This window comes from Dacryopinax primogenitus (assembly GCF_000292625.1).
Source record: "Dacryopinax primogenitus strain DJM-731 SS1 chromosome Unknown DACRYscaffold_28, whole genome shotgun sequence".
NCBI lineage: Eukaryota > Fungi > Basidiomycota > Dacrymycetes > Dacrymycetales > Dacrymycetaceae > Dacryopinax > Dacryopinax primogenitus.
The window spans coordinates 51,006-65,828 of NW_024467225.1; the positions used below are offsets into that span (position 1 = coordinate 51,006).

General features: G+C 54.4%; 6 protein-coding genes across 6 annotated transcripts; 2 read left to right on the forward strand and 4 right to left on the reverse strand.

Moving 5' to 3' along the window:
• Window positions 1–185: 185 nt before the first annotated feature.
• On the reverse strand, window positions 186–1,340 carry DACRYDRAFT_97537 (uncharacterized protein). Its single transcript, XM_040777464.1, has 3 exons — window positions 1,283–1,340; window positions 858–1,229; window positions 186–792 (listed from the first exon to the last, which is right to left on the reverse strand). Exons 2-3 carry the CDS (start codon window positions 1,085–1,087, stop codon window positions 249–251), a joined length of 774 nt encoding a protein of 257 aa, XP_040623529.1. The 5' UTR covers window positions 1,088–1,229; window positions 1,283–1,340; the 3' UTR covers window positions 186–248.
• An 879-nt stretch (window positions 1,341–2,219) lies between these two features.
• On the forward strand, window positions 2,220–4,574 carry DACRYDRAFT_85650 (uncharacterized protein). Its single transcript, XM_040776742.1, has 4 exons — window positions 2,220–3,408; window positions 3,466–4,305; window positions 4,367–4,393; window positions 4,452–4,574. Exons 1-2 carry the CDS (start codon window positions 2,352–2,354, stop codon window positions 3,984–3,986), a joined length of 1,578 nt encoding a protein of 525 aa, XP_040623556.1. The 5' UTR covers window positions 2,220–2,351; the 3' UTR covers window positions 3,987–4,305; window positions 4,367–4,393; window positions 4,452–4,574.
• A 676-nt stretch (window positions 4,575–5,250) lies between these two features.
• On the reverse strand, window positions 5,251–6,271 carry DACRYDRAFT_72983 (uncharacterized protein). The gene is made up of 3 exons (XM_040775987.1): window positions 5,982–6,271; window positions 5,751–5,923; window positions 5,251–5,614 (listed from the first exon to the last, which is right to left on the reverse strand). The coding sequence occupies exons 1-3, from the start codon at window positions 5,991–5,993 to the stop codon at window positions 5,476–5,478; spliced, it is 324 nt and encodes a 107-aa protein (XP_040623530.1). The 5' UTR covers window positions 5,994–6,271; the 3' UTR covers window positions 5,251–5,475.
• A 1,352-nt stretch (window positions 6,272–7,623) lies between these two features.
• On the forward strand, window positions 7,624–7,950 carry DACRYDRAFT_112582 (uncharacterized protein; the record flags this gene model as incomplete). Its single annotated transcript, XM_040769446.1, has 1 exon — window positions 7,624–7,950. One exon carries the CDS (start codon window positions 7,624–7,626, stop codon window positions 7,948–7,950), a length of 327 nt encoding a protein of 108 aa, XP_040623531.1.
• Window positions 7,951–8,578: 628 nt separating this feature from the next.
• On the reverse strand, window positions 8,579–10,072 carry DACRYDRAFT_112583 (uncharacterized protein; the record flags this gene model as incomplete). The annotated part of the gene is made up of 3 exons (XM_040769447.1): window positions 8,579–8,636; window positions 8,683–9,942; window positions 9,996–10,072. 3 exons carry the CDS (start codon window positions 10,070–10,072, stop codon window positions 8,579–8,581), a joined length of 1,395 nt encoding a protein of 464 aa, XP_040623532.1.
• A 3,157-nt stretch (window positions 10,073–13,229) lies between these two features.
• DACRYDRAFT_112585 (uncharacterized protein) lies at window positions 13,230–13,899 on the reverse strand (the record flags this gene model as incomplete). Its single annotated transcript, XM_040769448.1, has 3 exons — window positions 13,230–13,364; window positions 13,443–13,823; window positions 13,876–13,899. The coding sequence occupies 3 exons, from the start codon at window positions 13,897–13,899 to the stop codon at window positions 13,230–13,232; spliced, it is 540 nt and encodes a 179-aa protein (XP_040623533.1).
• Between the last annotated feature and the right edge of the window lie 924 nt (window positions 13,900–14,823).

Here is a 14,823-nt window from a genome sequence, read left to right on the forward strand (position 1 = left end):
ATCTCGGCTCCGTACCATCTTGAGTTCCCATAAAAGCAAGTGAAGAAGCACAAAGCGCTACAGGAAACAGGAAACGAAAAAAGCTACAAAAAACTAGATTATTGTTCTTGCAGTAGAAGGAGCTGGGCTAGGAAGTACAACAAACAGATCAGATACAAACAGTCCGCTTCTCATCCCCTGCTTCTCATCATCACTTCATTGCTTTATTACCTCATCACTTCATTGCCTCACCACTGCCAACGCACGCGTCAGAACTTCCCCCACCTCCTCCCCCCACTTTGCCCGGAGCTCAAACTCCTCTCCACAGCTTCTCTCACATACCCGAACCCGAACCTCCTCTTCCTATCTGGCCTGACCTCGTAGTCTCCCTTATACACCCCCACCCCCGCACCCGCACCCATCCTTTCCCCATAATCATTGTCGTCCGAGGGGGAAGAAGGGGGGGAGAGCTCTTCCCTTATCTCCCCTAGCCTAGGTACGGGCGGAAAGGAGTATCCGTAGTCTGCCAGGCTTGCAGATCGGCCCGAAGTGCGGGAAGTATTCCGCGACAAAGGGGTGAGCCTGGACCGGTTAGCCGCGGGCGGGGGAGGGGGAGCGGGAGTGGTCGGCGACTTGGAAGACTGGGAGGAAGAGCGAGAGGTTTGGAAGGGCGCACGAGGTCGCGTTAGTGGCCGGGAGTGCGTGGGGGTGGGAGGAGGGTAGCTGGGGGTCATCGTACTGTACCTCGCGGACATCTCGTGCAACGCGGGCGAGAGCACGCGTTTGTGATATATCCTCTGGGGGGAGAATGGCCTGTCGTGCAGTCAGTATGTACTATCAAAGGAAAGGGAAAGGGAAGGCAGAGGGAATGCGCGTACCTAACCTCCCCCTCCCAGCAAGCCGCACACACCCCCTCTTCCCACCTCACGACCCTGAGCTGCTCCCCCTCCCACACCCTCGTACAAGTGCACAGATACCCCACGCACTCATACGGATGACATAGGGAGGACGTGCAGGTTTCGGAGAGGCAGTCGACGAACTCTTTTCGCAGGGGGAGAAAGCATTGGCAGGAGGTGTATTTGATACCTAGCAGGAGGGGGTAACACATCGTTCGTTCTTGAGGGGGTTGGGGGTGGGGAGGGAGTTGAGAGGGGTGCCAGAGAGGATGTTTGCAGATAGGTGGCAGGAGAATATACGCCGAGCAGTGGGAGCGAACAGCAACAGCAGTAAATCCCGAGTACGCCCAGTCACTTCTGAGCGTTTACTAAGAGCGAAACGAAGCGGGATAGAAGTAGCAACTCACAGCACGATGTAGTCAAGCAGCTCCCTGCCATCAGATCGAGTGATACTTATACAGCGCGCCCTCCGCCCTCGTCCCCCCACATGCTCAGCAATCAAGAACCTTCTCGACGGGCCGAGTCTACTTCCAACGTATGCGAGATATCTGGTAAGCGGGGTTCTTGCTGGAGCCTCGAGGCTTGGGCGTGGTCGTCGTGCTTAGTCGTGGGCGGATGCGGGCGGGTAGGGTCCCGAATGTCGTTGTTGGAGTCATATATGGTAATCTTGTTTTCTCCCCTTCATCCTCACACCGACTCGACCTCAATTCCTTTTCCTCGGTACATTCATTCCCCCTCAGGACTGAGTGCGATCCACCGAAGCGAAAATAGTAGAATGCCAACATGGACTCCAGCCAACGTGTGCGAAACGTGCGTCCTCCTCGTCGTAGAATATAAGCCCCTCCTACTGACTCTCCCTCCTCTCCTCATCCCATAACTTTGTTACATTCGAAAACTATCATCTGCTACCACTTTCATCCATCCATCCATGAAAGATCTCCGAAATATCTGACGATACGAAGAGTACGTGCTACCAGTCGTCTTCCGCCGTCGTCTGTCCCACTTACGAGCGTTTTGTTCTTTTGCAGTCATTTCTTTGAGCGATGCGGATCTTACGTCTCTCAAGTTCCTCGGTCCTGGTAAGCACCACGCCTCTAGCATGTGTATCCTTCACTTATCGTCACGCCCCCAGACTCTATACAGCGCGTCAGGGATTTGATCACGACCATCAAGAACGTTCCTCAGTATTGCGGATGCGAGTATCTTACTCCTTTCGCGTATCGTCTATATAGCTGACTTGCGAACTTCCTCTTAGGGATCACTGTGTTCCACGTCGGGTGCCTCAACACCCAGCTCAAGTACCAACCAAGTCTTCCTCCGTCCCGAGCCTCGCCCACGGCCCCTGAGATCACGCTCCTCTCTCAGTCGTCCAAATCCTCTGTTGGTGATGATGACCACATCTCCCCCTTCGAACGTGTATACTTCTACAACGGCATCGCCGACGACCCTCCTCACCTCTTCCAGCGTTCCGATCTCATGCAGCGTCCTTTCCCCATCCCCGAAGAGAGGTCTACAGAGAGGTACTCTGCCACTCCGGTGAAGGCCGCGCACACCGCCAACCACCCTATACTCAAGAACGCGCTCTGGAAGGGCTCGGTTGCGCCTGAAATCATTGCTTTGTGCAACGAGACGAGTCGTGGCATCCACGTCTCGACGATGCTGCCTGTGCGTTTCTCTACCCTTGACAAACACGGCAAGGACGTATTCGACGACCACATCGTTCTCTGGATCTCCGTTCATCCTGGCAACACCAAGAAGACCAGCTGCCGTGATGCCAACGGCCCTATCCTCGACATCTTTGCCAAATACGACATCCACGATGTCGCAGTCCACTGGATCGAGGGCGCTATGGAATCGCTCGCTGGTCCTCCTGAGATGATGCCGGTCACCAGAGATACCAACCCGACTCATTGGATCCGCCGAGCTCTCACAGCTGTTCTGGGCATCCCCATCGTCGCGCAGGACATGGCGGACAAAGACTTGCAGGGGTCACTCGGTCTGTATTTCCACCGTGGTAAGGACCGTCATGGCAACAAGAGCAAGGACGTCCTGGCGGTGACAAACAAACACGTTGTGTCCGAGAAAATCAACGACGACTACAAGTACAGCGGTCACCACGGCGAACGCAAGCAGTACATCCGCAACTGCGGTCGTCGTCGCTTCGAGAAGCTCCTCAACGAGGCTCGTGCTCTGCTTGCTGAGAAGCTCGAGGACGCCACGTTGTTCGCCGAGCAGCTTGCGGAACCAGTGGCGAATCAACCCGAGGAGGAGGATCCGGAGTACAACAGGGACTTGAAAGATAAAGAGCAGCAGCTGCAGAAAGCGCAGTCGGACGTTGGTGTCCTCGACGAGTTTCTCAAGCTCCTCAAGTCCACCTGGAACGATGCCCTCGATCGTATTATCGGCTGGGTCGACTGGGCCCCCAAGATCGCCAATGACGCCGACTCCCGCCGCTACACTCGCGATATAGGCGTCATGACGCTCGAACGGGACAAGTTCGTCAAGAACTTCAAGGGGAATGTCGTCTACCTTGGTGCGTACTCCTTTCTCTCTCTCTTCTTTCCTTAAATCATTTAATGGAAATTTTCAGCTGGCAAGTTCACCCGCGCCGAGATCAACGCTTGCTTCTACCCCAACGCCGCCAACCCCTCCGTGTTCAAGTACCCAAAGGACCACCTCTTCAGGCTCTCGGGTGTCGTCGGCCCCGTAGCCCTCTCGACCCCGTACTTTGTCGACAAGAACAACAACCCCTGCTTCATTGTTGCCAAGGCAGGCCAGGCGACCGACCTGACCTTTGGTCGCCAGTCCGAGCTCGAGGCTTACACCTGTAGGGATCTCGAAGGTCTCTCGGTGTCCTGGGAGATCGCAGTCTTCAACTGGGGGAGCAACAAGCACAGTAACTTCTCGGCTAAGGGAGATTCTGGCTCAGCTATCTTCAACGCGGAGGGAAAGCTGGTCGCTCTCCTGCACTCCGGAATGCCCCGTGGCACGTCTAACCATGTTACCTTCGGAACCCCTGGTCACTATGTCATGGAGCTCGTCTTGCAGTATTACCCCGACGCCGATTTCTCTCGCTTGAAGTTCGAAGAAGACGAGGCCACCGCCGCCTGAATCCTCCAAGTCGTATTTTTCCCGTTGTTTCCACCTCCGTCACCACTGTCTTTTCCCCTCGACTCTGTTTTCTATCCTATGGTTGTTGGGTTCAAACGCGTGTCTTTCCACCGTCATTGCGCTGGAACCCATTGTCCCTTTGCCTTATCATTTTTTGTACTCGTAGCTAACGGACTTCGACATCCTAGGTCTAAAACGATTCCGCACGCTTCGGTTTTGTGCCCTCGACTTCGTCTTGACTCGTTTCTTGGCTCGGTAATGTAACTCATTGGTTCGTCGTCGACATTGCCGCAACTCTTGACTCGCGATTTCTGACTTGGTACGCCTATCCCCTCTTCCTGATGTTTAATTGCTTTATTCTCCATCTTCGTCACATCTAGGCACTGAAGAATGGACTTTCGCGTTAGGTTCATCTTGTTTCTTGTCTCGTCCTTTGATTCTTGTAGCTAATGGCTTCTCGAATAGGCGTTGTAGGTCTTTGGCTCGATGATGGATCTTGTCAGGCGCCCCTTGCTTCTCAATATTGTAAACTCGCAACCTCCGCCTTCCGCCTATGCGTGCATTGTGTGTGTGTGTTGTACATCGCTTCCGCCCCCCACCCCTTTCCCAGCTTCGATCGTGTCCCCCATTTCCTGCTCCTTGATTCATACTTGCTAGACATTCTTTTCAAATCATAAAAAGTCCCATATCGTTGTCTCTACTTTCTGTCGTATTTCCTCGGTGTACGAGGCAGCTCTACATAACATACTAGACAGAAGTATGGTTGCCCAATTCTGTATCCCCATTCAGAGGGTAAAAAAATCCGGGAGAGATACGACGATGTACGAGGATTCCGGTATGATCCCCTTATGGAGAGAAAGAGGAGCAGCTGAAATGACTTGGTTGTTGTTCGTTGGGTGGTGCGTTCTGACGGAGTCAATGTCGGGGAAGTTGATGTCGGTGTCGGCGTTGACAACTCCCATCAAGGGCAACGTCACCAACCACCAGCTGATGTCAACGACCATGCCGTTTCGAGGACCGCTTCCACCAATACATCTTCTTCCCACACGCATCCCCTGCACGCATACGTACCCATACGCTCCAATATCCTGATTCCTCAACACGTCTTGCACCGAGAAGACACAGGCGCTAAGCTTCTGCTATACGCTACTGCTCTCGTACGTACCCCTCTAACTACCTGGGAGGCACTGGCTTGACACCAGATCCTCCAGCTTAGCTGTCCGGCATTTCACCTACCCCAACTAACCTCCAGCTCGGTTCAGTTCAGTTCAGTTCATTAAATTACCCTACCATGATCGTACACCCTCAGACGAGAAACTGCGAAAGTGAAGAAAGCAAGTATAAGAGACCGAAGCAATACAACTACAATTCCAGCCCTCCGGCGGGGCCGTCACGCTCCTGGAACGCACATTAACCGCCCACTACTTCGGCAATCAACACCCCTCCTACCCACCTACGACCCACCTACGCTCGCGCAAGAACCTGCGACTCACCCGCTCCACGTCGACACGCCCCCCGCCCCAGCCGGTGTTTGAGGAGGAGACCCCTGCGCCCTCCAAGCTTCCTTAAGCGCGTTCAGACGTGCTCGTTCGCCTTTGTCCCGCGCGCAATCGGGGCAGTTTACTGGGCTGCTCGGGTGTGTCAGCTCAGCCCAGCCCAGGTCAATGATCAAACGATGCACCAAGCACTGGCGTGGTTTGGGTTTGGGGAAGAAAGTGGTGGGAAAGTGGTAGGGAAGTAATGCAGAACAGTGGTAAGACCCACCTCCTCCGAATAGGCACCTGCCTAGGAACATTCATCATATTCTCACAGGCCCTGCTCCTACACCCCGGCGGATGGCTAGTCGAGAACACGCATCGTGGAGAATTGCAGTCGTGTTTCTCGGTGGACATGGGGATGAAGCACCCGCAGGGTTGGTGCAGTCTGCCGTAGACGATCTGCGGGGGAGGTGAGCGGCGTCCGGGGACCGGGGGGATTGGGTTGGAAGGGGCGTACGTTATGACACATTTTTGTTGGTTGATTGGTTGGAGGGAATCGATGACGAGGGGGAGGATGAGCTACTAGAGCTTGGTATAGGGGATGGGATGGGAATCACACGACGAGGTATCAGAAACGCTGGATCCAAGGCTTCAAGCCGTCCAAGCAGAGGGCGGTAGGTCCTGGCTCGTAGCTCGTAGTCGGTATTCGGAGGGCGGGACTGAGAGCGCGGTACATATACTTCACTTTGTAGTGAACACGAGGGGTGCACGCCCCACCCCAACGCAAGACGCGCGACACGATGCAAGGTGAGTGATATTCTGCCGATATCCCTCAGTTGCCAACTGGGCAGAGTCCCCAGTGCGGAGTCCGGCGTAGCGTATGGTGTACGCAGTATGGGATATGGCTGGAATGTGGACTTCTGATTTGTGTGTGGGGTGTGCGAGGCATTCCGTTCCAGATAAGTACGTTCTGCACGTTTGGGAGACGTCCCGGGTCCACCCATGCTCATCTTCGATTAACATGATTAACCCGAGCCCGATCAGGCATTCACGAATACGGTAAGAATAAGATGGCCTATCCAGCTGTCCCGTTGTCTGCGGTCCTGTCTGCTCGCCAGCTGGCCAGGTGCAGTACATTACACCGTTGCATCGTGCCCCACCCCCACCCTGAGATAAATTCGCGGGGTCGAGGCCCTCCTACCACCCGAAGGCCGAAGCGCAAGCCGTTCAAAAGCCCTTCGCTTAGCTACATCACGATGGCTACAGATGACGAAAGCACGGAATCCTGTGACATCGGCGGTAGGCCGACCGGAGGGTTTCATACCGGGCCGAGGGGGACATTAGACCGCCATTGCGGATGAGTACCACATACGGCAGTACAATCGACGAGTCTGCAACGCTGTTGCTGGTAGACGTCCACCCGGCTAGAGCGTGCGCGCCATTCAGGGATAGCGAGACTGATACTGATACTGATACCGTAATGTTCCTTATCGGGAGGATCTCACCTCACTCTCTACACGTGCCGATAATCATGCGCCTGCGAGGAGTCGCCTGTTGGGCAGGTTGAGGGGAGATTGGGGGGGTGGTGTGTTTGCTAAGGTCGGCAAGTTCCGGTTGCATGTGGTGGGATGGATGGATGGATGAGATTGGGATGCTTATCAGCAGGAAGAAGCTTATCGGACAACCAGAGACTCAGAATTCGGACGGCGATCCCCCTGTGCTGCTCAGATCGGACCACGACTCTGGAATACAGGGGTTTCCCGGCTCTTGAGCGTATGAGTCGAGGGTATCGAAGCTGTCCTCGATCTTCGGGCCTTAGGTCGATCCCTTCTGCTTAGGCTGTGAAGTTCGCGAATACCAGGTGCTCGTTCCTAGTGTGATACCCGAGTAGGACGGCCATCATAGCCTTTCCCACGAGGTCCATACCCTCTCCGTCAGGCCCCGTGCCTAGTATGTCATTGTTGCTGTTGAACCTCACATGACCAGGGCTGGTTCTGGCTAGCGCCTTGAGAGACCGCTTGTTCTGCTCGCACAGTGCGAGTATGCCCCAGAAGAGCACCATGTACAGTTCGTTACATCCGTGAAGCGTCCTTTCGTTGGTGCAGAGCACACTCAAGCAGCACAATGTGGAACATGTGTTCGGACATAATGAACTGTACATGGCGCTCTTCTGGGGCATACTCGCACTGTGCAAGCAGAACAAGCAGTCTCTCGAGGCGCTAGCCAGAACCAGCCCTGGTCGTGTGAGGTTCAACAGCAACAATGACATACTAGGCACGGGGCCTGACGGAGAGGGTATGGACCTCGTGGGAAAGGCTATGATGCCCGTTAGAGAGCTGACAAGGGTGTTCAATGGCATACGGAACGGAGCGTACACGTCGGAGTGTATGGTACACGAGTCACATGGAACACCATCCTGGTCAGGCCTGCACAACACTCCAGACGACACCGACAGTATGGCACTTCTAGACTGCACAGAGAAGTGAAGAGTGGGTCTGAACGTACACTCTCTCGCATCCCTGTGCAGTAGCTTTGCCAGTGCTTCGATACTCGCTCTGTCACATGTACACATCACGCCCATGCAGTACAGCACCCACTGCTCTCCCACACATACCAGAGGTTCTCGCCTCAACATCTCCGCTACTCTCTGCATAACAGTAAGCGTCGGTGGGCCACACACCCGTACCTTCATGCCCATCACCACTCTCCTCACTCTACCCGCCTCTGAGGAGTGTGCAGTGTGAGACACGGATAGTATCCCTCTGTGTTCTCTCTTCGGTGACCTGTAGCGACCGTTCACGACTACTTTGGATCTGGAGTACACATCCAGAGCCTTGAGTGGTGCGTCACCACTGCGCATAACCGAGGGCATGTCCATCGCGCCATCGCTGTTGTCATGCCTGACTCTGAGTGCTCCCATGTCTACAGCCAGAGAGATAACCGACGCTGAGTCATCTGCGGCATTATCATCCACATTCTTAGGGTTGGTGGATCCCGCTATCGAGGGCCGTTCAGGGCGAGTGTCCCTTTTGTACATTCGAAGTTCTTTCTGGCAGATGGACGGCTCCGACGGGATAGTGTGGTGCGCTTCTGAGGAAAGGTTCCTTGGTGAATTCACCATGCCATCGACTGATATTGAATATCCAAATCGATAACGTCCTCGTTGGACGTGCTGTCCCAAGAGTCAGAACGTGAGAGCAGGAAGTAAACAGACATACAAATCCAAAGCGACCTCCGTGCTAGTCTCATACGTCGAACGCGGATGTCGACCCCTCCCCCGGCTTACAGGTATCTCTCGTGTCCCACACGCAAAGCTCTCATTCCCAGTCTGAGAAATGTCAAACGTCATCCCTTGCTTCCTCTCCCACAAACAGATACTCCTCGGCATGGGGGCAACGTTCGCTCTCGTCAGCTCGTGCTCCAGGAGCTGCCTCCACGTCCGGGCAAACGGGGGGGTGCCGTAGTCCAGATCGGCAAGGATGAGCGTCTGCAGCGAGGGCATGTGTACCCACACGCCTACGAGCTTCAGCACGTGATCCCTGCTTATGACTAGTAAGCTTAGGGCAGGCAGGAGATTCCACAGTTCCGCGTGCGCTTCGTTGATCGAGTGCATGAGCCCCCAGCCGCAGAGGGTGAGGCTCCTCAGTCTGGAACCGTACAGCTGGGCATGGTGGAACGCGAGGTAGTGCCCCGAGGTGTCGTCCAACTTGTGAATAAAGAGTTCTTCTAGCTCTTCTGCTGGAACGCTGAGTGCGGAAGGGAGGAGCGTAGCACCTTGTTGCAAGCAGCGGAGGAGGGAAAGGTGCTTCAGCTTTGGCAGGGCTAGGCGAGAGAACGAGGAGGCCCCAGTGAAGTACACGTCTTCTATTACGAGGTTCTCCAGCAGGCTGAAGTACGCTGTTCCGCACGGGCCGAAGAGCTCCGGTCGGAATGTCGTTGCTGCTGCTCTGAGCCCCTGTACGTCCGCTTCTAGGAGGAAACCAGGGGGGAGCGTGTCGCAGTAGATAGAGTGCACGTTCCTGCAGAGTTCAAGGAGCCTACGAGCGGCTTTCCGCCCAGAAGAGGACTCCTCCCACTCGTTAGCGGCGCCGTCGAGGTTGAACGCGACGGCTCTGACTACACTTGCCAGATCGGGCCTATGTTCTAGCGTACGCAAAAGCAAGGGCAAGGAGCCGCCACACATCTCGTGCTTCCCCCAAGCGGGGTTCTTCATACATGCCTCGACGGCGTCGTACAGTACCCTATCGCAGCACCGACTGATATAGCGACATGTTTGTAGGAGCGAGCAGAGGGAGAACCGGTTCACGTTGAACCGCGTCTTCGAGGCTGAGAGCGTAAAGTCGTCCCGGCTGGGATCGAAAGATACGGGAATATTCTGCCATCGGACTTCCAGAGCTACCTGTCTGAGCAACTCCGAAGGAAGGGAGAGGATAGAACTGCCTGTGTTGGTGTGCTTCAAGCTTGCGGAGAGTGGTACGCTGAGAATGTTGGATGATTAAATTTTGCGTTTTGGGACTCGTAGATGGATTACCTGGGAGTCTCCATTTTCACAAATGCAAGATCACCTGCGAGGGCCTCGAGCTTCCCCACAGATGAAGTTTTCTCCATAAAAGAAGACAAACGGAAGGTGTGCAGTCAGCAACAGTCAGGGAACAAGAACAAGCAGAAGTTAGAAGTTGCGGTCGCGGCAGTGCGGGATCAATGACTTTTCTGGGCAAACTCGTACCGGTACCACCAACACGGAAAATCCATAACTGATTTATATTTGTACAAGTTCAAATTCGACTCGGCGTATCTTCCTGTACATCATCAGCCCAGATCGTGTGCACACGTGAACAATCAGCGACAGAGAAGAGGGGGAATAGGTCACCGGCGAAATATCCTCACGCATCATCTGCCCAACCTCCGCCCGGTCATCCATTCCACCCTCACCCTCTGGCCCAGACGTCGACGTCCCTCGTAGCATAGGGCCATTTCCGCGGTCCCCACCCAACAGGACTCCTACCCCTCGGTGTCCTGGGAGCTCTCTCCCCCTCCCCAACTCGCACAAAACACCCATAGCACATGTTCTCGTCCCATTTCCCCCAGACGTCTACAGGTAAGGGTTGGGCACAGACCTGCCCGGACCAGCGTGCGGGCGGGCACTGATACAGCTGCAGAGGGGCGACGTAGCAGTGCAGCTCGTGGTAGTGGGTCCAGCAGAGTAGGTAGTAGTGGTAGACGTTGTGCAGCTCGCACATGAGTCTGTCCGGTTTTGGGTAGTACAGTCTACAGTGGGCACCTGCGCATCGGGCATTTCATTAAGAACCTGTAAGATGAAAGCGATGTGGTTACCTCGATGTTAGGTGCTGACCTCGGCGTGGTCTGGGGAATATAACGTTAACGCCTGCCCTGAGATGGGCGTACATCACTTATATGTACGTGGAAGTCTGGGTAGGTAACATCAAGTCAATCACGGTATGTACCCCACGCAACCAGTCACCTTCTGGACGCGAGCTGTCACCTTTTTCCTGACCGAAGACGGCGGCGAAGGACTGGCCAGATGCATGTATAGTTCTCGGCCGGGTCTCCACACTGCCCATAGGGGGAAATACGAAGCTGATGAGCACGCATTGGAGGCGTTAGCAATTCTGTTCGCTGTTTGTATATTCTAATTCTTATTATAAGGTATTGTACTGCGGTGCTACCTCTGGATGATCGGGTGCGACGGGAAGCGGCGGCGTGGGAGCGGGAAGCCGAGCGCGCAGCGAACGGCTGTGCGGAATTAGAGGGCGTGGGAGCCGATGACTCGCTAGAGGAAGCGTAGACCTAATAAAAAAAAATAAAAAAATAAAATTAGGGCAGAAACATGGGAAGCGACAGGATGCGTCGTAGGCTGAAAACAAAACAAGGGCGTGTTCGAGGTATTCTGTATCGCTTAGTCGTGCTCGGGTGTGGAATTGATGGTCGGGATTGTATGATTGCACGTCTTTACTGTAGCACTGGACTACCGTAACCAACTCCCCTTTCTAACTGCTACAAATTGCCTTCAAACCGAGAGAGAAGGATCGAGTGGTTTCGCACAGCATCTTTCACTTCGAGAAGCTCTGTGACGACTTCACACATAGTTGGGCGATGGTCAGGTTGATTAGACATCATGGAGTTGACCAAGGAATGAAAACGTTCAAGTCCGACCATCTATGTAGGGCAGACTCAAGATTAAGTACATCTACCACAGCTCTCAAAGAGAATAACTCATATTGAGGTATGGCTTGAACACATTCTGTCCAAGCTCAAAAACATCTGCTCGGAAAGGATTGAACTGGCCCGCGACCGTTTCGGGAGCGCGCAGGTTTGGATTTCGGAGGGTTTCACACTGTCTTGGAATGAAACACTGGTCGATTTCTGCACTCTCCGTACAGAGGGTGCCGTACTCCAAGTCGATGATGCGATAGCAGGGAGGGCATCGATTGAGTGGATCGATGGGCCCGACACGATCGATGAGCCAATTGCCTGGATGTATATCCTGAAGAGACTTGAGCAGCGTGTCGCATGGTGACTTAAGTCGCTTACCCCATGAGCGATCATGCGGTCGTGCAAGCACAAGATACACTTGATGAATCAACACAACATTGACAGAAGGCACCAGTACACTCACTCGTGCCAAGGCAATGCACATGTCAATAACCTCGCGTGGAATTGACGAAGTCGTCCTCTTCCGGAAAATCTTTCAACCAGGGGTAAACACCTATCGTCACGGTAAAACCCATTTTTGGGGGATCACCCTGGCTATGTGGTCAATTTCCAGTGAGCATAGAGAACGATTCGTTGCTAACATTTGGCGTTGACCCACGTTGGCAAGGCCCGCGGTACGCGGATCGCTACCAACTTTTTGGGTAGTAGAACATGGTGTTCCACCCTCGCAAAGTCAAGCATGAGGCTTGAAATGATGCGCAGTTCGGTCGAGGATGACAGAGTCCCGGTAGATATTGTGCGCGGCGGGTAGATGGAATGAGTGGCTTGGCCCAAATTCGAGCTCTGGTAGAGCTCAGTCGAAGGATGATCGTTTGCGGACGCGGTTGATGGTGGACAATCTTCGATATTCAACACTTTCAAGAATACCCACCTGCCTTCCCACGTAGCTGGGTGACCTACGGGCGTCTAATTATGAGGGAATACAGGTAAACCCGTCCAACACAATGACTAACCCGTAACTGAGCGGTTCTCATCAGCGCCCAAACATCAGGTCTTGTGGTATGAGTGTAAGCGTCAGGGGAGCGCGAGCATTTATCGTTCTGTTCGTAGATGCCCAGATTCGCGTTTTTGAGGCAGAAGAGGTCTATCCCATGTTAGGCCAGTTCATCGGCCATGAAATCCTTCCACGTAGGACCATCGCCCCGCTTGCCCACGCAGGATGCACGCCACTCGAGAATGCTCGACTGGGGCCAATTGTGAGCAGGACATTACGGCCAATAGAAGGGCAATCGCAGGTACTCACATAGAACTGTCGAGGTGACAGCGAGGACTCCGGCGAGATCAATGGAGTCGCAAACATGGTGGAGATTGTTGATCGTCAGGGTTTTCATCCTCCGCCTCCAGGCCCTGCAGTGACAGCTGACAGCGCACAGGTATTGTCATTACCGTCTTGTAACTCGCTGATGGATTAAGAATACAAGTATGAAACGTTTCTAGGGTATCAATGGTTTGGATGGAAATGAACTGTCCTTGTGGGTGGAAGGGAGGGCAAGCAGCGGATTGGAGTAAGTTCTCCGCGTGCCTGATTGAATTATGGTTGCTGTATCGCAAGCAGGCAAGGATGATCATAGACACTCTCGCAGGGCGTGCTCGAGGGAGAGAATAGTGTTTGCGTGATGTAGGTCGTAAGGCTCTTCATAAAGTCTTCCTGTTCGAAGTCTGAGTCCTGCTGCTTGAGTCAGCGGCATCCCAAGTATGATGGCATATGCCGCACCTATGACAACTATAAACCCGTAGTGCGCACAGTCAGAGTCGGTCTCTGTCCCGCGCTGCCTGCCTGCCCCTTCTTCCTCTCACAATCCTCGCATCCCCCCGCTAGCGTCCTCCCCACCACCTCGACCCGCTTCACAGACCCGCAGTATTCCCAGCCGTGCCTCTGTGCGCGCGGGCAGCGGGAGAGGAGCTCGGAAGTTTGGAAGTGGAGCGAGTGGGAGAGGAGTAGGCAGTCGCGGTACGGCGAGCGGGAGAGGAGGAAGTTGCACATGTGCTTTCTTGGGGTGGGGCGATGGGACGGAGTCGGCGGGTCGATGAGGGATAGGCGCTCGAGTAGCTGCGAGGGGGAGAAGCCGAAGATCGCAAGCGCTCGTCTATGTCTATGGTCTGGGGCTTCCCTCGCCCTCCCGCCCTATATACGTCCTTCCATGAGTCTTCAGCCTAGGAACGCATCACCCACAGACCTCACGGCGCGCAGTATGGAGCATAAGGCACGGAGCATAGAGTAAAGCGGAGCAACCAGGCAGCAGAAGCCCAGGTCCCATCCGGCGGCGAGTAGTTTCCGGTTTCCGGGAAGAACACGCCCGACCCAGGCAGGTTGAGATCAGTTTGTTGTGGTGCACATGTTGGCCGGGGGGAGGGATAGGCGGTAGCGGTAACGCCTAAGGTTTACGTTTACCCCAAAGGTATAGGCGAGCACTGCCTGTCCTTCGTGGAGTGTAGGTGTAGCATTGGTGACCAAGACGGATCTTGCATCAAGCACGCTGACGGCTGATATCCAGCTTGGTGATTGCCTAGACACAACCGGTGGATATCGTCCAGTCCAACCGGGTTATCAGCGACCATCCAGCATGAGAGTGACCAGCAAAATATTGTCTAGCCAACGGAATTTTCAATGGATGCCGGTAAAGCGCGGTTGTTGGCAACCTCACAGCTTACGGCACCGGAGAATCTCTTCTCCGACCGGTAGTACACAGCCACACCAGGGTCGCTCGCCGTTTCTTCTCCCCTTCCTCGTCGTCTTTTGTTCTGAGCTCGCTGTCTTGGGCGGCATCGTTGCCTCTATCTAGTTGTCAGACCTTACGTGGTACTAATCCCATTATATCCACATCTCCCACAAGTCCACAATATGATGCTGTTCAATACCCCCTCCCCACCAGACGGTCCTAACCCCCGCTCACACCTGTCTGTTCACCTTCCTCTATGGACATATCCGACCAACTTCCAAGCTCCCCTGCCGTCCACCGTATGCCCCTTGAACCACGCGCAGTTGATCTCATCGCCTTAACCCTCCCCGCTTGGTCTCCTGGTTTCGCCTCCGCACTCCACGCAGGTCTCACCCAACCGCCAACACAGGTCCACTAGTATACTGTATAATCATTCCCTTTCTCTACTGCATTACGTCCCAACTC

Bases quoted from the DNA above. Each gene is read 5' to 3' on its own strand.
- DACRYDRAFT_97537 (XM_040777464.1), bottom strand. From the start codon at position 1,087: ATGTGTTACCCCCTCCTGCTAGGTATCAAATACACCTCCTGCCAATGC. The intron at 793-857 runs GTACGCGCATTC...ACTGCACGACAG, and splicing joins TGCTGGGAGGGGGAGGTTAG to GCCATTCTCCCCCCAGAGGA.
- DACRYDRAFT_85650 (XM_040776742.1), top strand. From the start codon at position 2,352: ATGCAGCGTCCTTTCCCCATCCCCGAAGAGAGGTCTACAGAGAGGTAC. The intron at 3,409-3,465 runs GTGCGTACTCCT...GGAAATTTTCAG, and splicing joins GGGGAATGTCGTCTACCTTG to CTGGCAAGTTCACCCGCGCC.
- DACRYDRAFT_72983 (XM_040775987.1), bottom strand. The intron at 5,615-5,750 runs GTGGGTCTTACC...ACACCCGAGCAG, and splicing joins CAGGTGCCTATTCGGAGGAG to CCCAGTAAACTGCCCCGATT.